At 34.8% G+C, this 22,378-nt stretch overlaps 1 protein-coding gene across 3 annotated transcripts in view; it reads left to right on the plus strand.

Annotated features, from left to right (window-relative positions):
• Positions 1-18,959, plus strand: part of DCN (decorin) — a 33,666-nt gene extending 14,707 nt beyond the window's left edge. For 2 of the 3 annotated variants that reach the window (XM_006197894.4, XM_006197895.4), the window contains exons 3-8: positions 2,369-2,481; positions 7,711-7,924; positions 8,708-8,821; positions 12,529-12,622; positions 15,888-16,026; positions 18,253-18,959. In XM_006197894.4, coding sequence (XP_006197956.1) covers positions 2,369-2,481; positions 7,711-7,924; positions 8,708-8,821; positions 12,529-12,622; positions 15,888-16,026; positions 18,253-18,447 — 869 coding nt within the window. In that variant the 3' untranslated portion in view covers positions 18,448-18,959. The remainder of the gene's footprint in view (positions 1-2,368; positions 2,482-7,710; positions 7,925-8,707; positions 8,822-12,528; positions 12,623-15,887; positions 16,027-18,252) is intronic. The other variant, XM_072973244.1, reaches the window with a different exon arrangement.
• The last annotated feature ends 3,419 nt before the right edge of the window (positions 18,960-22,378 follow it).

The raw sequence follows: 22,378 nt of genomic DNA on the forward strand, positions 1-22,378 counted from the left end.
TTTCATCTGTATTTCATCACACCTAACTATGTGAGCTGCTTCATGTCACTAAACTTTTTCTAAAAATCATCTGGAAAAATGAAACTATCATACTGCCTGATGGACCTCACTGGATTGCTGTGAGGTAAAGGAGATAACTTATTTTCAGTTTTTCATGAACTGTAACGCTACATAAGTAGAAAGTTTTAATAATAAAATACTGATACGTGAAGTCCCGCAAGTGAATATGAATTTTTGAGTAATTCAGAGAAGATTGTTGGGTTGTGATTTTAATCACCAAGATGACTCTCTAAGAACTAAGCTGCAAAAGCCACAAGCCTGAACCATTTTTTATGTTAAATCTTCAGGGAAAAAATGTATATAATTCAACCTAAGCAGTTCCTGTTATTATAAAATTCTAGGATGGCAACATAATCAAAGCTGTCAGCTATCCAGATACATCATTTTTTTCTCTTCCCATCTGAAATTTATCTGCACTTTGGCATTGAACAATGTTAAGGGAGCCACTAGAACTGAAGTTCAACAACATCTAAAAGTAAGCATAAGTGGGAATTAAGACTTCGACAATAAAAAAAAAAAAAGACTTCGACAATGAGGCCACGGAGTAATGATGAAACATAGGCAGTAACTTTTTTCCAAATGAAAGGAGATATGTACTTCTTAGTTGGAGAACCCTAATTATCAAAGATTTGGCAGAAAGTCTACCACTCCTAATTGCATGAAATCAGCAAACTGACATTTCTGAAAATGGCAGTGATTGTGCCTATGTAGTGCATTAAATATCCTCCTACAAGGTAGCTGTGCATCACTGAAAACACTTCATTTTTATTATTCCTCTCTGAATTATTTCTGTAGTGAATTCTTGGAATATATTTATGCATGTACAGAATCACCTGCACTTTGGTATTCAAATTTATATCCATAGTTGACCGCAAATTGGGAACTAAACTTTTTTCCCCACTATCAACAGAGCAGTGATAATATGAACTAATTTTTTTTTGGAAAGAACTCAGAAGTAAGTGATTTCAGATACATTTTCTGTGATTTTCATGGACGACATGAAGATAGGAATGTGGCCATTATGATAGTTTACCTGTATATACTTAGGACATAAGATTCAAACTTGAAACGGTATATTCCCAACATAGCAGTTATTATATACCCTGTTGCAATTTTCTTTTTAATTGAAAATTGCAAATTTAATTCTTTTTTCTGTGAGGATATGGGGAGTGTCTGTCTTGTTCCTGCTGTATCCCCAGGGCCTAATAAATTGATGGTGTCCAGAAGGTATCCAGTCAGACTTAATTGAATGATCCTCCGCACTTCAAGTCCCAGATATGACAGAGGGTTGAAAAGCATTTTTGATTTATGTTATACAGTCTCAAAATATGAAAATGATCACATGAATTTGAATTAATAAAATACCAAATTTTTGCTTAACATCTTACATCAATATGGAAAAAAGCCAGTGGAAGAGGAAAAGTAAAATATTATATAATGTAATATTTTTCTCCATTAACATTCATAATAATGATTTATTTTAAATACCATACCTTTTGAATAAAAGTTTATCCTTTTACATCTATTGAAATATTTTAATATCATAGAGCATTTGGTTATTCAGTGTCTTTACATTTATAAACGAAAAGCAGTAACTTAGTTATTTAGACTTAAATTTAAAGTCCCAAAGTAATGCTACATATAGTAAGTTTTAAAGAAATTACATTAACAAATTTTGTTTATCTTATTCTGATTAGCTGCATATCCTTTGGTCATAAAAGTGATACTGTTTTGACATTCCAATTAAAACTGAAAGAACTGTTCTTTCAAAAGCTTGGATAAATTTTCAAGTTGTTGCCCCAGCAACTTGGTTGCATATTCATATAACTTTAATTTTATATGTATATCTGTGATAGTGTTCGGGTTATCAAAAGGATCTTTAATGATTTGGCTAAAGCTCTTCTATACTGTAAGGGTATTTATGTAGAAAGGTATAGATTTATAAATTACTCCCACTTAACACTTATCAAAGGAATTACTTTCTAGAACAAGAACAATGAGGTAAAACAATGTGCACTGAGATATCTGAGCCTCACTCTTACAAAATATTAATTTTCCTTGTATGCAGAAGAGCAATTACATGGGGGAAACAATGTGTTCCATTTATGATTTTTAAAAAATCATTTGACTTTGTTGGAAAAGGTAAAGCAGATATTTCAAACTACAAATAATACATTTCCTAGAAGAAGAAAAATACAGCAGTGGTATCCCCACTGCAACACTGATTTCTTTGTAAACATAACCTTTGTGATTCTGTAGTCAGGTGTCCCTTTATACTGACTGCACTTTGCTTTTACTCTCATACTAGGTCTGGAAAAAGTGCCAAAAGACCTTCCCCCTGACACTGCGCTGCTGGACCTGCAAAACAACAAAATAACTGAAATCAAAGATGGAGACTTTAAGAACCTGAAGAACCTTCATGTAAGAATTTTTTTCTTTTTAAGTTGTAATAAGATTTAACTCAAAGTATTTTTCAAAATAAAATTAGGTGAGGCCAAGGGTACTATATGGTAATAAATAAGCACATAAGTGTTTATTAAATTCTCTTTTTAGGAGAGAGATGAGGGAGCAAAGTGTTGTGCTCATTAACCCCTAAAAAATTAGCCAATTTTCTTGCATATACCCATACAAGGCTTAGGATTGCCTTCCTAAAAAATATGTTATATCTTAATCTTCTCACATGTTTTATCAATAAAAATCTTTATTTTCCCAACTAGACTGCACTTCAGTAGTGGAACAAAACACAAAATGGACTGACCTTAGCCTTACTTTATTTCATCATTTCTTTTGTTTTCTTTCATTCCTTTTCTCAGAGGTGCAGATAATTTTACATAGGCTCAGAGATTGGCACCAAGAAAAAAAAACATGTCTCTCTCTTTCTCTGTGTATATCTATGTATGTCATACATCTTGCCTTGTATTTAGGATTATGCATGCTGCATCCTTATCTGTATCTGTGTTTCTACTCTGATTTTCCATTAACCTCTACTATAATGTGGTACAGTCAGGCTACCAGTCAGAATTCCAGCAGAAAAGAGGTAGCATAATCAAGACAAGATTTAGTTATCAACTTTCTGACAGCCAAGATGAGAAAAGCAATAAACATCTGTTAGGAGAAGATTTACCAGATTTTTAAAAGGAAGCAAAGAATTTTTCTTTGAGATTTTACGATTGTCCATGGAACAGTTAACAAAAATAATAGCACATAATAAAACGGCACCATCAAATTATTGAAGTATCCAACAACATAATATAAGCACATTATAAATTGTGAAGGTTATGGGCAAAAAGTAAGAGAAAAAAAAAAAAGACATGATCCTACATTAAGTTACCCAGTCAGTGTTTTGAGAGAATACAGGACAAAGGAATCATAGACGATTAGCAGAATGTTGAAAGGGAGAGAAAAGGGTTTTCTGTGCAAGAGGAAAAGAAAGGCAGAAGAAAGCGAGCAGCAGGCAAGTAAAAACAGAAGATGATTAAGGTGAAGGATACAGGCACCACAACAGTGGAAGGTAAGGCTTGAGCTGGAGATCTCGAACCCTGGACCAGTGAGACCCTTCTCCATGCACTGGACATGGGCCCCTATTCACCTTCTCTCCATGTTCATATTATGGTTTCATTGCGAGCAAGTTGATGGTGACAACAACAAAGTTTATCACTGATTATTTAAACTATCCCTTGAATAAGTTAAAAGAGGTGAAAGTAAAAATGAGTATTACTAGTTTCAGTAAACCAAAGTTTTATAAAGCTTCATTTCATTTGCATAAATCTACCCTAAAGCTACATTTTTTAAGGAAGGAAGATTCTCTTAATCCCACTTCCTGTATGTTTAAGTATAATCTGAATAATTTGTGTAAAGTCCTTATGTCCTTAAGTAAGAGATACCTAGTTTCTGCGACATTCTCATTAAATCTGGCATTTGTAATAATGTGTTCTTTCTTTTCCACATCTCCTTCTAGGTATGTTTTTAGGCAACTTATCATCTTGGCAATCTCTTTCTTTCTACTTTAAAGTATACACTGGATGTAGAGAGTTTATTAGCGCTTCTAACCATTCAGAGGATGTTGAACAGCTATTTTTGTCTTGCTCTTTCATCCATGATCATTTCTATCCTTGTTATTATGCAAGTAAACATCAGAATTTCACCTGGGAAAGGCACACTTGAATGAGTAGGAAGGAAAGAAACGAGAATTTACCAAGGATTACAACTGAAAGTATTTAACAGAAAAATGTTCCTTTTTTCTCAAGAATTTTACCAGTTTACAACTGTGGCTGTAAGTGGTACATGTTGCTTAAGAGTAGTCTTATACTTAAATATAGTAGAAAAACTGCATAATTATTGTATAAAATAATGGAAATTTAAGTATTATAATGCCAACAATCAATATTATTTCCTTTGAATTAAAGCTTAATAAATCTAGTGAAAGAGTTTTTTTTTAATTAACAAAACAAAAATTGTCAGGATTGAATAACAGCAAATGTTTGTTTAGCAATCACTATATACTAGGTACTGTTCTTAATATCTTATATACATTAATTTATTTAATTTTTATAACTGTTCTAATGAAGTAGACACTCTTGATAACCCCTTTGTACAGATGAGCATACTCAGGCACAGAGAGGTCAAGTTACTTGCTTATTGTGACTCAGCAAATAAGAGCCAGAACTTGTGATCTAAACTCAGGAGCAGTCTGGCTTGAGTCTGTGCACTAATAATTGCCTGTAAATATGATAGTAACCATAAAATCCCTTAAAACAACACCTGGCACAGTGTGCCCTACATAAGTGGCTTTGGACAAAATTGTCCATAACATTAAGTCAGGTTTCAAGATTGTTTTTCAGTTTTATTGAAATATAATTGGTGTACAACACTCCATAACTTCAGGGTGTACAGCATAATGATTTGACTTGCATATACTGCAAATGATTACCATAGTAAGTTTAATTAACCTCCATCATCTCATACAGATATTTTAAAAAGAAGAAAAGCAAACAGTTTCCTTGTGATGAGAACTTTTAGCACTTACTCTCTCAGAAACATTCAGAGATACCACACATCAGTGTTCACTGTAGTCATCCTGTTGTACATTACATCCTCAGTACTTATTTATCTTACAGCTGGAAGTTTGTACCTTCTGACCATTTTCTTTTGATAAAGTGGTGAAAATACTTTTTTTTCTGCTTCCATACTATTTCTATTGCGAGTCACTTTTTCATCACCTCTCCCCTACCTACCAGGCTAGATCGCTTTTTCTTTAGTTACTAGAGAAGTAGGTAGTCCTGATTTTTTGAGCCTGTGCTTCAATTTTAGGATAAGTGGCACTCAAGGCAGTTCCTGACCCTCAAGCAATAAGTCTTCTCCTAACTTGACTTCTCTCAGTCTCTTACCTAACTAATGACAATCCATTTGGCTTGTCTTCCTTCTTTTCATCAGCTGATCTCCTGAAGAACATCTGCAGTTCACCCTGACTGCCTCCGTTTTAGTTGGACTTTGTCATTAGCCAGTGTAATTTGTCAGTTTTTTCCCATATCAACATCTTGCCATTGCCTGTTATAATTCTATATACCTTCTTAAATGCACATCCTTGTGTGTGGAACTAACATTAACCACCGTTAGCAACACTGTATGTCCTTGAGTAACTTTTTTCACATATGGATCTGTTTTATATGAAGCTCTGATTTATATGGATCTTAACGTTTTATATCATGATGACCAAAAATTTGCAGTTTATGTATTTTTTCACATTTATTTTACTCTGAAAGCAAAGATGCTTTTTGCTGGACGAGATCTTTTAACCAACAATTCTATTTTAAAGGTGCTTTGCAAAGAAGCAGTCTATATACATGATCATTTTTTAATCCTCACAACAACCCCCTGTAGGTGTTATTAGTTCCATTTTACTAAAGAAATGATTGGGGACAAATGTCACACCACCTCAAAATTTAGCAGCAGTTATAACTACAGCATACTTAACAGTAGAGATACTGTCTAGTTACTATCTGTTATAAGAAGTAATGTTTTATTACCTGAAATGGCAGGTAATATACATCATCAGGTTGATTCTTCATAATAGGTTTCAACATTTAACGTAAAATAAAACAGATTTTCAGACCATGTTTGATGCAATTAATTAAATAAATCTTTCAGAATTTTCTTCCATAGATGGCAACTGAGGACATCCTTTGCTTTGATAATTAACTATTCGCTATTCTGGCTGTCTTTCAATGATGCAAGTCCTCTCAACTCTTCTCTACTCTAGCTCTGGCTTTTACTGATTTCCTGGGTATTTTGCTTGTTAATATCAATTTCCTCTGACTTTAACCCTCATGAGTTTTTTAACTTTCTGTAGTATTATTTGAAATTTCCTAGGCTTTTGTTTTAATCAACCAATGCACCTGTTGGCATTAGTCAAAAGATTATGTTACTTGTAATAAGTTTTACTTAGCCAAATAATATGAACTATATGAAGACGTACATGAGTTAAGCCAGCTGTTACCTTCAGAAAATAGTCTTGCAATTCTGAGACTGAATGTTTTCACTGTTCTATTACTTTAGTTCCTATTTTGCCCCTCTGCATTTTCATAGGTGCCTAAAAATGTACTACAATTTAAAATGCAAGTTTCTTAGACCTTAATAAAACTATTCTAAATTCATTAGAATTGGTTGATAAGATGGCTTAAAATAATAAGTGTAGTTCTGTAGACATACAGATCATTGGAAGAGAATGAAGTAGTACAATAGTAAGTTTAGTAGTATCTATAACATAGCCATAATGGTTTGCAAGTAATTTCCTGTATTAGAACTCAGAAACAAAATTTTTTAATTACCAAAAATATTATCATATTTGACTATATATATATATACCCTTGTATGTAAAAAGGGCAAAAACTGAAGAAAAATACATTGTCTTTGCATATCATATTAACTACATCTTTATTCTGTAAATCGATTAGTAAAATACATTAAAATTTAGGAAAAATGAGAATTTTTGTGAGAAAGCAATCCTTTCCCTCCAAAAAAATAACTGGTAGCAAAATCAAAGGAAATTTGTTTAATCTTTCAAGAGATGAGGAAATGCAAAGTACAGCAATGAGCTACAACATAATGTGCTAATTTGGCAAACATTGAGAAAATATTGTATCTAAATTTGCAAGGCTGCAAGAAAACGTTACTCTCTTGAATTGCTAGTGATAGTATAAATTAGTGCCACCCTTCTGTAGAGGAGTCCATTACAACAATCCATGAACATGGACTTTTAGGTTCAAAAGCTGATGGAGGGGTGGATGCCTGTAGCCCTGGATTCTTTTCAGGTCACTCTGGTAATTTCAACCTTTTGGAGTAGTTATTGTGTAAAAATTAAATCTCTCTATGTATGTATATCTATATAAAACCTAAATTTTATTTAAGTCCTCTCCTCTTGACTCCTAATGTTTGTTCAGGTCTTCATATGCTTTTTAAGTAAAGGAATCACATTGTTTAATTTTTTCTGATTTCTTGTAATTTTGAAGATTTCTCTGCTACTCTCATAAATGGAATGAATAAACTACACACTTGTTTTGTATATGTGTGTGTGTGTGTTTGTGTGTGTATGTGTGTGTAGGGAAGGTTTTGGAATTAAGATTTTTTTTTCCTGTTGTTCACTATCTACAGACGTTGATTCTCATCAACAACAAAATTAGCAAAATCAGCCCTGGAGCATTTGCACCTTTGGTGAAACTGGAACGACTTTATCTGTCCAAGAATCAACTGAAGGAACTGCCAGAGAAAATGCCCAAAACTCTTCAGGAGCTGCGTGCCCATGAGAACGAGATCACCAAAGTGCGAAAGGCTGTGTTCAATGGATTGAACCAGATGATCGTCGTAGGTACAGACATTCTTATAACTCTAAGACCAGGATTCAAAGTTCACCTTAAAAGATTACAAGTAAGCTTTAGCTACAGGAAGGTAAATTACCTAGAACTTGCATGTCTTAAGCCCACAGGAATAAACAGTAGCAGGGCCGGGAGAAATGGAATTTTGAATCTGTGCCTTACAACATTTTTATTATTGTCCTTGAGGAGCTGAGAATGTGGAGAAAGCTCTAGGGCTGATGTTACACTCTTGGATGCCCAAGATGCAGGATGGAATCAAGTAATGCTTAATTAAATATATCTAAAGGGTACTTTTCCATTGTGTGAATTTGTACTGTTTGGAATATCTATAAGTCATTTGCTTTAAAAAAATGTGTTCTAATGTTTTGTTCTATGTGTAGTGAAAAGTTTGTAATTTTAATAATTGGCTTACAAAATGCTAGATTCAAATTATTTAACAACATTTTAATATCAAGTAATAGCCCCATTAGTGTGATTTGTAAACACTTGCTTTTGTTGATTTCTAGGTAAACTTGTGTATGGACCTTAAATAATTTTGTTCTTATAGCTTTTGCTATTATTGCTTTTCCACAAACCTTTGTTTTTTGTTGTTTGTTTTAATAAGAGAAATTTTTATCCCATTTTGCTATCCCTTTGAGAAGCATGTCCTTTAATGTCTTTTGTTTTTCAGTCAAGTCGTTATAGATCTAAATTTCTTCTTGTTGAAACAGACACTACGCTGACTTGCAATGCCCTCAAATTGTCCTCTTAAAGCCTTGCCCTTATTGCATTTATAGAACTTGGCACCAACCCACTAAAGAGCTCAGGCATTGAAAATGGAGCCTTCCAGGGAATGAAGAAGCTCTCCTACATCCGCATCGCTGACACCAACATCACCACCATCCCTCAAGGTGATGAAAATTCTCCAAAGCAATTTGAATATCTAAATCCAAAAGCTTTGACACTTAAAAAATGGTTTTTGGAAATCTGAGTGGTAACTAAAGTGGCCAACTTTATTTCTAGTAAATTCTGTATTCCTCAAAGTGTTTCTATTGAACCTAGGCGACTATTGGGCCATCCAGGCTAACTGTAAGGGTGATCAGACTCTTTCGCCTATAAAGTCTCTTCTAACATGTAAGTTAATACACAATAGAATTGTGACATCAAAAGAAGAAAGTATAGTTACCTAAAAATAAGAGTACTTTAGTGGTACTTTGTTTTAAAAAAATGATACATGAAGTACTTATGAAATTTGAGCCAATTTTTTCTTTGAGTCACCAATCCCTTGGTGAATTCCTTTCCATCTCAGGACATTCTAGCCATTACTATAAGAATTACAGGATCCACAGTGGTCACACTGTTATTTAAGAGTGGTCGTTGTGTGTTGTAAAGAGTATGAATTTTAGAATCGGTTTGCTTGAGTTCATGGTCCCTAACTGGCTCTATGATCTTGGACAAGTTATTTTTAACTTCTGTTTTTTTAATCTGTAAAGTGGTGGTAATACTAACATCCACTTCATTGGTTGTTTTAAAATTAAATAAATAATAATTAAGAGAAATACCTGACCTGTAGATAATTAGTGGGTTAACATTACCTTCTATTATTCATTAGAAGTATTAGAAGTACTTTAAGCACTCCTTTTGTTCAGGCAAAGCACAAACCCTGGAGGCAGGGCAGTGAATAGGTTGTGTACCTACTTTCAGGGAGCTCATTGCCTAAAGCAAAGCCAGGCAAGTAAAGGTCACAGTCACAGGAGAAAGCTCGCTGTGCTCAGGCTTAGCCAGGAGAGGCACAGACACCAATCTTTGTGAAACTGAAAAGGCATCAAATCATTGAAAATAAGTTTCTCTACTTTTCATATTTTTCTGGCCCCAGGTTTTTCAGTCTCACAAAAGCCCCTCTGTTCTCAAATTTTTCCCTCTGGTCCTTCCTCAGCTTAGATGTCTTGTTCTTGTACTGAGTACAAAACACAGGCACTTGCCCACAGAAGACAATTATCCTTCTTTGTGCCTCCACAGAAATAAGTCTTGAGGGTACATAGTCTATAGAGTGGTTCCTTACTACCCCCTGCCCTCTCCATAGTCTTTTTGCTACAGAGGATGTTTTTGCTGCCCATTAACAGCAACTGCTTGCATAGATGATAGGTAGGCAGATGAAGGGAGATTGATCTATAGTTCACAAAGCACTTTCACGTTGAGTCTCTGACTTGTTACATGTAATAAGAGATTTTTTAATCCCCAGTGCAGGGGTTTTATATTTTAAAATATATTTTAATTTATATTTACAATAATGTATTTTATAATAATTATATATAAAATTTTCTATATATATATTGCCTAAATATATATATATGTGTGTGTGTGTGCGCGTGTGTGTGTGTATACACATACATATATAGCCTAAAGCCTTAAAGCTGCAGGAGGTGAAGTAAAATAGCTGAAATTTAAAGTCCAGGTCTTTTTCGCGACTTCACGCTGCCTGATGACTTGCATTAAGCACAGTCTTTGACTTTTCTGTCCTTCTTAAAGCATTTCCTAAATCTCTCTCAGTAACACATTTCATCACTTAGTCATCTGTTTTCCTTAATTTCTTACATGTCCTCCCTGTGCAAATGCTCTTTCTCATCTTCTCTAGCTTGCTTTTATTTACCAAACTCTTAATAATATGAAAATTATAGTACCTAGTTTTATTAACCACTTGTGCCAAGATGCTTTTCATGGATTCTGTTATGAGAATCTCAAAACGACCCTCTGTAGTAATATATCACATCTGTTTTATAATGAGGAAAATGAGTCTTAAAGAGATAAAGCAAATTGCGACCAAGACTGTAGAGCTAGAAAGTGGCACGGCTGCGGCTGTGCTGGGCTGACCTCAGAGCTCATGTGCTGGACCATTTCCCTCTGCTGCCATGTTAAGTCCTTCTTCCTGTGCACATTTATGCCCATGAGTCTTCCTTTCCTAGGCTGGGACCCTTATGCTCAAACATCGCCCACTTTCCAGGAGTCTTAATTTCCACATACTCTCTCCCATCACTGATGGACATGAAAAGGCAGTGGAGTCAAGTAGAAAGATCATAAATTCACACTCCAGAGTTAGGTCATTATTTTGTTATATACTCACTTGCTTTATTTATAGTACTTTAAAAATCCACATTTACTTTTTCTTAGGAGACTCAAATGATTGAAATCCTTTATTCCAAGAGTGATTGTGATTTCCTGATAGTTATTCATAAGAATAATGCTATTTTTATTTCATTTCCTTCAGTTATGAGCATTTTATTTTAACTCTCTTTGGCCAACTAGCAGCATATTACATTTCCTACTTAGTAGCTAGGTAGCTTACAGGATGGGTAACTTTGAATCTCTATTTTCTCATCTATGAATGAGGATTAATTAAAAGTAATTTACACATTGAAAAAAATTAAATGAGCTAAGTTAGGAAAACTGCCAATCTCAGTGTTCAGCACAGAACAGACATTTAGTAAGCAGAAGTTCCTGTCCTTTGCATCTCCCACACAACATGTACTACCACTGAGAAATTAATAGTCATTTTCAAATCAAATATGGAATAAACTTTTACATTAAATAGACGATCTTGACAGACTTTGTTAGGATGCAAAGAAAACTTTAGACCAAGCATAACCCATGACTTTCCAGTTTTGTTCTCTATAAACAAATAACCAACACTTTCTGCTAAGCAGATGTTATTTCTTCATGTAACCAAGTTGCTATTTTCTTTGTAGTTGTTGTTCTTGTAAATGGCACAACATGCAGTTTTAAAAGCTATACAAAAACATAACAGATCCTCAGATGGCAGGAGGAAATGAAAATAAGATATTAAACTTTTATATTTACTTTACTAAATTTCTAGAAATCATAGCCGTTTACGAATTACTATCCAGAGGTTTAGTGGGAGACTTTGGATTTAAAATTATTTCCCCAGGTGCCTTACATATGGCAGATCACTTGAGAATAGGCCTCTGTACTCCTCTCGTATAAAGAAATAGTCTTGATTTAAAAAGAACCAGTACGTCTTAGCTCTCTCTCTCTACACACCAAGTTGCAGAGGCGTTTGATGTTTTCATGGAAAAGGTGATTAAAACTAAAGTCAGCACAGTATATAAATGTTAGTTATTGATGATACTCATTAATGAAACACCTGGTTAAGTTTGTATGCAGGCTGAACTTATACATAATTGCTTTATTATCATTCATCGCCTCATTCTAGAGTTATTATCTTTTACCAGTGGCAGTGTTAGCCCATTAACAGAGGGGTGAGAAACTAATGAGATTCAGGGTTTGACTTCAGTTCTACAACTGTATCCTAAAAGTTGCTAGGATGGAAGTCTAATACGTGATAAACACAGTCCATGTTTTTATTAAAATCAATCCAGGAGAAAGGTAAAAAGGGCTTGTACTACTTCCCAAAGCATATGTATTATTGTAAAAGTGATGAAAGAAAAAGATGAAAAGCAAAACTGGTGAGTAAGATGCAGAGCAGATTTTTTAAAACTGTATGTCCTTTGGAAAATTAATGGCACATATCCTCATTATATAGTTGTACATTCTCTAATTACATTTATTTGCTAATTTAATGTCTTACATTTCCATATTGTAGGTCTTCCTCCTTCCCTCACTGAATTACATCTTGATGGCAACAAAATCACCAAAGTTGATGCAACTAGCCTGAAAGGACTGAATAATTTGGCTAAGTAATAATATTCTTTCACAATGTTCTATCAGTAAAATGGCTAGATATACTAGTGCATATATGCTCAGAATTAGAAACATGATGATTGCTTTTTTTTTTTCCTGTAACACATTTTTTGTTGTTTCTAATAACCTCAAACTTCAGCTTGCCCAATTATTTGTTTAAAAAAAAACTAATGGAATAATGTACTTATCATAACCCCATCAAGATCAGCCTTATGTTTTATGAATACCGTACTGTTTTTAGATTCATTAATATATACCATGTGTACAAGGTGTTTGATTAAATCCATATGTTCATTCAGTATGTTCTAACTTGGTTTTCTCAAACAGAAGGTTAAGTAAATTATAACATAGCATTCAGAATTTGCAAATGTACTAAAATGAAAGGTCATGGAAGTATTGAGTATCTCACACTAATATTAGAATAGTTATCATGAGATTCTCTAACTCCTATTTTCTAAAAAGTTTAAAATGCCTCTGGACAGTTAATACACTCTAAAAATTTTTTTCTAGCCCTTCTTAACTTTTTTTTCCTTATAGATAATCACTAGTGCCCATCCTACTTTCTAAGCTAACTTCAATCTTTCTGTATTTGTTGTCTGGTGAAGAAATAAAAAGAGGAGAGTTCTGGCAGACCCTTGCAGTTGTCTTCAAGGAACTCTCTGTTCTTGGTCCACAAATATTGCTGAATGTTCTTACAGAGAAGCACAGTGTTATGCCAAGTTGGCTCACTCCTCTTTTCGTATATAAATTTCATGGTCGATAAGTACATATAAAATATATCATTTATCTTTGAGAAATCCCTAAGACCAGATGGATGGATGCCATCTTTCCCATTTCTGTGGTTATTCCCCCAATGACTTAGTGGAGGATGAGGCTGCAAGTGTGCATATGCATGTGACTGTAGCTGCAATATATGATCCTAGTGTCCCTAATGGTAAGAAATCCTTTACGTAAAGCTAGTTTCACTGCAGTCTCTAATGAAGAAAATATTTTTCAAAATAGTGTTTTGCATCATCTACGTTCCTGTGTTGATTAGATCTCTCTAGCTGGAGAAGAATGGAGGAGTTGCATTGCTTATTGTGTAGAACTGTGTTTAGGACAGCTATACTGGATTACTAGTAGTAGGAGGAGAAGGAATAGCTGGGATCAAAAATACTATAAAGTTCTAAATATGGTGAATGAGTCATAATATTTGCACCATTTTAGAGAAATGTTTATTTTGTACTGAAAGTGGCATGGAGATTTTGAGGTTCCACACATTAATATTAACATTGTATGCTTTGTAGCAACTAGAAGCATAAAGAGCTAATGAACTTTGAACAGGTCAACAGAAGTGAAGATTTCTGTTTAAATGGATTTTGAATTCCATTCATTAAATTAGAGCAGATTGCCTCAATGGCCAAGGAAACTTTCTCAGCTCTTTAATTTATCAAATACTTTTCCCTTTGGAATCATTTCAGGATGTCTGAATAAGTTTAAGGCATGTCAGGATGGATGTCTACTATACCATCAAATCCTTATGTTGTTTGCTCCTCACTTATATTGGATCATGAGAAGTATTTTGGTGCTGTGAAAAGAAGGAATAGAGTAGCCTCTGACCTCAGAACACTGTTGCAGGGCAAATATTCCAGTTAGTTATTAGGAACAAGTGAAAAGAAAATAGTGTGTGTCCCTCTGCAGAAATAAAAAGTGGTTTTCAAGCAAACTTCCCCTTTTCTTACTTAGTATATAGATCATCATGTCCCCTACTAGGTGACGTATTCCTCAATGGAAAGAATCATGGTTTTTGAACCGTGTGTCCTCTGCCCTCATAAGACTGGGACAAAATCTTGAGCACAGTAGGTTCTCAAGAATATTTGATGAGTGAATATAAATTAATCATTGAAGAAGTAAAGTTCCCTTTAATAGATTATCAAGACTATTAGATTCTAAGAAATGTATTAGCCCAACTTGGATATGGGACTTGGAGTGCTGTAAGAAATAGGAGACATGATTCTGAAATAGAAAAGGAAAGGCCAGAAACAAGAGATAAATGTTCAAGACTAAAGGGAAAAACAAAATATTCTGAGCCAAGATGCCAGGTAAATGAACCTTAAGTAAGATAAACCAACTGTGCTCTTAGTAGCCTAAAATCAGTACACTTTCATCTCAATTATTTCAAATACCAAGTCATGATTAAACTTGGGAGACACTTGGTTACCAGCATCTAAATCCTTAAAGAGCTCAAAGATCCTAACTAGCTGAAGATAAGCAGGAATCATCCTACAAAAAGGGCCCATCCTTTCCATGGCATCTGAAAGAATTCAATTGGTTTTTCCACTTTCTCTGCCCTCGAGGTTTCTGATTCTCTTCCACTACCTTGTTGCCTCATCTCTCTCTGCCCTTTTGGATACACAGCACCCTGGTTCGGACAGAGATTTATTCCTAGAGTTTTGTCTTCAAGTCAACTTCTGACTTTTGAATCTCATTTACAATCCAGGGCATCACAGCTGCAGGCTCCCACGTGTTAAGCATTAATTAAAAACAAAATCCCAAACCTTGAGTAGCATTGTATGAGAAATGTCGAAGGGGCCAAGGTCAGGGTCAGAGAGCAGCCACTAGGGCCCTAGTGCAGAGATCAGTATGGGAAACCAAGAATACTGGCCCCAGGCATATTCTGATAGTGACAGATGGTCATTGATAAACTCTTTCCAAAGGAATGCAAAATGCTAACTCCATTAAGCTTTCTAGCAGGTACTTTTATTGACTTACTAGAGCCTTGTACGTTTCATTTACAATAAATACATTTCGGTAATAAACATACAATTGCTTGATTTACAAAGTGACCGAAATGGTAATAGTACTCCTTTTATTTGTACCACGCCCATTATACAAGCAATTCAGCAGCTGTGCGCTGATCATACCAAGCTCTGTGTGAGCTGAATACACCAGGAGACAGTCACTTTTCTCAAGGTAAGACTCGCAAGTACACAGTCCCTTGAGTTTTGCAAGAGGGTGACAACAGGGTGCTACATGAGCATTCACTAGTGGCACCTATCCAGTCTGGTGCCGTCAGAGGAGTTTTAAAGAAGGTAACTCTAAGCTAAACCCTTAAGAACAAATGGGATCTATCCAAACTCAGCAAGTTTGGGAAAAATCACACTAGGCAGAGGTGACAGCAAGTGCAAAAACAGAAAAAAAATTTCTTTCCTATTGACTTGATTAATCACACAATGCTTATATGAAGGCGTTGCTTCTATTCATTTCTGTTTTCTTTTGCAGGTTGGGACTGAGTTTCAACAGCATCTCTGCTGTCGACAATGGCTCTCTGGCCAACACTCCTCATTTGAGGGAGCTTCATCTGAACAACAACAAGCTTATCAAAGTGCCTGGTGGGCTGGCGGATCATAAGTATATCCAGGTAATGCAATGCCACTAAATATTGTGAGAAATATCTCTGGGAGCATATCTCCCTACTGGGATGCTAAGGAGGGAGGAAGCTCGGCTTAGAAATTTTTTTGAAGAGAAATATTTTTAATGTGTCTACATAAATAGTCATTCCTGTTTTGTGAAAAATATAGGTTTAAGTTAGTATTAATTTTTAAAAATTATTACTATTGCCTAGGACTTAATATAATGCTTGCTTTCAGAATGCAGTATTTTTAATGAAGCTGGATAGTTTGAAGTCACAGATCAGTATAACAAATATATACTGGTTGGAAAAGATGACATCATCTGTAATGTATAGACAGAGAATAAAATCATAGTTTTAACTTTCAGCTTCAGCAGATGTCATATAGATCAAAAAAGAATGTTTATCTAGCAGAGTGACTGAATTAAAAATTATCAAGTTATAGTGTATTCTTAAGGATAAGAAGATATGGACACATAATATTGAGTTCATAAAATTTGTTTAATGGGTTCATTAGGAATATCCCATAAACGAGATGGAATGGGATAAGATCGGAAGGGATGGAATGGGATGGAACGCTGTAGAATAGAATATCACTGTATTACTTATCACTGTAGTGGTATTTTATTAAAATTTTGTTTCATATGCACAGATTCATGTATATGAAAGCTCAATACATAATGTGTCTTACTATGAGTCAAAGAGAAAAAAAAATAAAACACGTCCTTTTGAAATCTTTGCAGAATATCAGCAAATCTCATGGGCATTCACACAGGGTCCCACATTCAGAAAGAACTCATTCTTGGTTTTCCATCTCTAATTGGCTATCCATGTACCCATTTTTCCTGCATTTCTGCAGGTTCCAAGGGAATTTGAGTGCTCTACTTTTTTTCTTTAAGTATATATTTTGGTTATTTTTAGCAAAATTATATAGTTGTTCAATCAACACAATCCAGTTGTAGAATGTTTCTATTACCTTCAAAATATTTCTGTTATCTATTTATAGTCAATTAGCCATAGAGAATCATTAACCTACGTTCTTTCTGTTTCTTTATGAATTTACCTTTTCTAGATATTTCATATAAATGTAACCATAAAATGTGTGGTTTTTGTGACTGGTTTCTTTCATTTGTCATAATGATTTTAGGTCATTTATATCATAGCATGTACCATTTCTATTGATGAACGGCATTTCATTGTAAGGATATACCATATTCTGTTTGCTAGAACTACATCTTTTGATAACAGTAGTTTTGGTTATGTTTTGAAATTAAAAATAAAGGTTCTCTGTGTTTTATTTTTCAAAGTTATTTTGAATATTCTTGTTCCTTTGCATTTCCGTATAAATGTTAGACTTAGCTTGTCCATTTCTATTGAAATAGACTGCTAGGACTTTGACAGGGATTGTGTTGAATCTATAGATCAATTAAGGGAGACTTTTCATCATAAGAATAGAGTCATTTGAGTCACAAACATGGAATATCTCTGTATTTCATCTTTAATTCCTCAAGCAATTTTTTGTCATCTTTAGTGCACAAGTTTTATAATTTTTATTAAGTTTATTCCTAAGTTTTTCATTATTTTTAATGCTGTTGTGAATGAATTGTTATCTTAATTTTCTTTTTGAATTGTTTGTTGCTAGTATATAGAAATTCAGTTGTTTTTTATATATGGATCTATCCTAGTACTGTGCTAGAACTGCTTTTAGTTGCAATAGTTTTTATGAAAAAAAAAGTAAGAAAGAGAGAGAGACAAGGAACAGACTTTTAGAAGGCAAAAGAGGAAGCAGGAAAACTAATCAGGACAACTTCAATAATCCAGAAGGAGCTAATGGAAGCTTTGAATAAGGTTGTAGGAATCGACATGCAGAAAACTGGATTGTATGTGCATTCTGAAGGCTGCACGAGCAAGGTTTGCTGATGGTTGGGCAGAGAGTATAAGAGACAGGGAGGGTCAAGGATAATGATGGTGTTTTCGGCCATCTGGAAAGACTGAAAAGCCATATAGTGAGATGAGGAAGACGAAGGAAGGGAAAAGCAAGATTAGAAAGAGAGAGAGAGATCAAGTTTGGTTTGAGAAGTATTTAGGTGTTTAAACTGAAGGATGAGTATAGCGAAAAAGTATTTAGGTGTTTAAACTGAAGGATGAGTACAGCGAAAAAGAATAAAGTACTTCTGCGAAGGACCTCAGTGTGTTTAGAGGAAAATAACCACGCTCCATTATTTCGTATCGCAGGTTGTTTACCTTCATAACAACAATATCTCTGCAGTCGGCTCTAATGACTTCTGCCCACCTGGGTACAACACCAAAAAGGCTTCTTATTCGGGGGTGAGCCTTTTCAGCAACCCTGTCCAGTACTGGGAGATCCAGCCATCCACCTTCCGATGTGTCTATGTGCGCTCTGCCATTCAGCTCGGAAACTTCAAGTAGCTCCCAAGAAAGCCCTCATTTTTATAACCTGGCAAAATCCCATTAATATCATTGCTCGAAAAAGAAAAAAAAGAAAGCTAGATACTGGAAACCTAACTGCAATGTGGATGTTTTTCCCACATGACTTATTATGCGTAAAGCCAAATATGCAGTTTAAATAATTGCCTACAATAAAAAAATATTTTGCCTGCCACTTTCAGAATCCTTTTTTGAAGCTTCTTGTTGATGTTACTTGAGCTCTTGCAGATATTCTTATTTCACTAAATGTAAAATTTGGAGTAAACAATTTAGTTAAGCTTTTAATTTCCAGAAGGAATCCAATAAAAATGATATCAATCTTCTGTAACTCATACGGTGGTTAGCTCCTTTGACATAGTCTAGCAATGTATTCATCCCCATTATTACCGGTAAAGCCTCATTTGAGTGTGTAAATTCTCTACAGGCTATGTAAAAGTTTTGCTAATGTCATTATTTTGAAAAAGAAAATAAATTCACAAGTACATTTAAAATTACTATTGTATAAAAGTGTAATTGTAAATCTTCCCTGACCTCAGTTTTCTGAAAAGAATAGACATTGCTTTCTTGATAAAAACAGCACACCTTTTCACGTTCTTAGGTATGTATTCCATCCCATCCTTTGACATGTATGTATAACTTACTTTATCTATATTCAGTGTTCAGCTGATAAGGCACAAAGCTGACTTCTTATTGGTCTTTAAAAACTGATATTTTCACATACTAAATACTAAATCAATTTTTAAAATATGTGCACAATCAGGCTGCTCACCTGAACATTTCTGTGTTTACTAGATGTATTAGAAATATTTCCTGCATTTAGTAATTATCTTTGATTTTAGAAATTTTTTAATGCAGGATTTAGAAATAGCTATCAAAACAGACCATTCACAAGCCTGGGGAATGGGCTGATTTACCAAGAGTAAATATTTATCAAAAAGTACATTTCTGCTATCAACTTATTATTAGTAAGTAAACATGTGAAGACAGTTTGTTTCTCCTATAATCCTGGATGTTTTCTGGTTGCAAATACTGAAACCCAGATCCAAACTGCTTTAAACTATAAAGGAAAATACAAAACAGTCTTGCTAGTAGATGAGCCTTTAGCTGAGTTTCTCTGCAATTCTTTCAGCTTTGCCTTCCTTCATTACACGTTCAGCTTATGCTTTGCAAAATTTGAATCTACTCCAGTATTTACCCCCTCACAAAAGCATATTAACACAAAATTTCAGGAAAAATCATGAGAATCTCTCTAATTATTACATATAAACTTCAAAGCTTTCTCTTTTTAATCTTCGTACAAATCAGGATCTGGCAAAAAAAAAAAAAAAAAAAACAGAATTTACCCCAGAGAATTTAAATGAAGATAATTTAATGAAAGGACTACTCTAGAGTGTTTATAAAGTTTACCACATCAAACAAGGGATGTTGACGTACCTAGAGAAAGGCAGTGGAGGAAAGGCATTCCCACCGAGTGGCTTAACAGACGGGGGAAGAAACAGCTTCTGGAGCGAAGTGAGAGGACAACAATGGAAGATTTCTACACCCAGGGAGCCCTTCTGCCTGTGACTTCTGCCAGAAGCGAAGTGCTGAAGCAGGGTGTCTACCTTTCTCTTTTTTCTACTTCAGATCGTCCACTAACCAAACTTACAGGGAAGACAACCGTCAAGAAAGCCAGAGAGATGATGGCTTCTCCTGGGGCAGAGCAGAGAAGGGAGGGGAGTGGATCTGGTCAGGGCTCTTGGAGAATAATCAGCCCGGGCACTGCAACTGTATCTCTACAATCATTGAACAAATTCCACCAACCTCACCTAAGCATTACATTCACATCGTATGTCATCCCAGGCACTTTTTCTGAATCCAAATTATTTTAGATTCTTTTGCACTGATCAGAAGTGCTAATAAATATAAAAATATTTGATAAAACTGTCACATGATTAGCTAAATCTGGTTTTCCATTGTGAAACACCAGATTTTTTTATAATGACTGACTAAAGCAGAGTTTACTGGTTGAAAGAAATACGGTTAGTGTTAAAATTTGAAGTGTAAACAGAAAATGTACACAGTCAATATTAATGGGCAGTCAGTTATGTATTGCACATAAATTTGGCTGAAAACCAAAATAATATTTGGATAACCCTAAAACTCATGAGAACTGGCGCACAGAGTTCTAAGCTGTTGCCGTGAAAGCCACAGTCTCCCTTATACCAGTTACTGCCTGAAATACACAAAGCTCTGTACGAGCGATTGAATTACGTGGTGGACTTTCATGAAGTGATCATGTTAGTGATATTTATTCATAGTCTGTTATCAGTCAATAACTGGGAGAGGCTACTTACTGACTTAACGTAGTCCATTCATTCGTTCATTCATTCAGTAAACTAACAACGAACATACTGCAGACATGAGATAACTCCTGGTAGAAAGTTGAGAATAACCATAACAACAACAGACACTTATTTCTAGAATTATTTCAGAATTATTAGAATGTATTCAGTGCACACAACAAATTGCCAGCTTCTGTGCTAGGCTCTTTGTGAGCCATGTCTACTTGTCACAAAAAACCCCACAAGGATGTACTATTTCCATTTCACAGAATGAAAATGAGGGAGAGGAAATGCAGAGTCAGAATTATAACCCTGATTCAGTTAGGATCAGCCTTTCCTTTTACAATAGTTTATACACGTCATGCCATGTCAAGACCAAAAGTGGTAGACTTAAAAAAACTAAGAAGGGAATCTATGCATGGTTCTCAGCAGTTCCTCTGCATTGTTAATAGGTTACAGTCTCAAGGTACAGGTGTCAAAAAGATAATAACTATGGTTTACTGAGTACTATGTCTTAAATGTACATGCATTATCTCATTTAATAATCACCCTGTGGGCTATGCATGGTTATTTAATGTGCAGATGAGCAAATGCAGCCCCAGAGACGGCAAGAAATTTGAAGCTTGAAAGTAAGAAAGGCAAACTTTCCATCACTTCAACATCTTGCCCTCTGCTACTTTAGAAAAGAATGTATTTGTTCCCAACTATGAGGAATCACTGAACACCCATAGCATCTTCCATCTTTTTTGCAATATTGTGTGGGGCTATAAAATAATGGGAAATCCCACAGTCCAAATTAGTGTTTTTACATTTCAAAAAGTATAAATTTGTTCATAAAAAACTGAAAATATCCTACAACACTGTTCAACTTTGAAAATGTTCTATATCAGTACCGTTCAGTATGGTATCCACTTGCCAAATAAGGATATGGAATTGAAGAATTTAATCTTAAATTTTTATTTAATTTTAATGAATTTAAAATTAATAATCATATGTAACTAGTTGATATCACATTGGCTAATACTCCCAGTGACTTTAAATATCACTTTCAGGGTACAGAGTGGATTTCTGTTCATGGGAAAATATTTACTAGGCCTGTGCTAGACATTGGGGATACAAAAATGAGTAAGATGCCGTTTTTGACTTTAAGGTGATCATAGTTTAACGATGGACACAAACATTTAGCCAAACAATAGAAATATATATAAAGAAATTTTATCATAAGAATATTTGCAACATACAGCAGTGGCTCAGAGGAGGAGTGATCAGTTCTGCCAAGGGAAGGAGAACAAGCAGTGAGGAGCACTTCACTGAGGAGGTAAGTGGGTTTTGATGAATGTGTAAGAGTTTAACAGGAAGATTTGGGGGAAGGAGCTATTCAAGGCATAGAGTAAGTACATCTTCTCTGATAGGCTGGCATAAAGGAGGACTTACTCTGCCTTCTATATGTTCCACAATCCTGCTGGCCCACAAAGTATCAATTTCCCAGGATGTCCAATAACAGGGAGGAAATGTCTTCTTTTTTCTTACACCTCTCAAATGATCCTACTCTCCTAGCTACAATGAAAAGCTAGTTTCTATTGTCCATG

The sequence above is a fragment of the Vicugna pacos genome, chromosome 12 (assembly GCF_048564905.1).
Source record: "Vicugna pacos chromosome 12, VicPac4, whole genome shotgun sequence".
In the NCBI taxonomy this organism is placed as follows: domain Eukaryota; kingdom Metazoa; phylum Chordata; class Mammalia; order Artiodactyla; family Camelidae; genus Vicugna; species Vicugna pacos.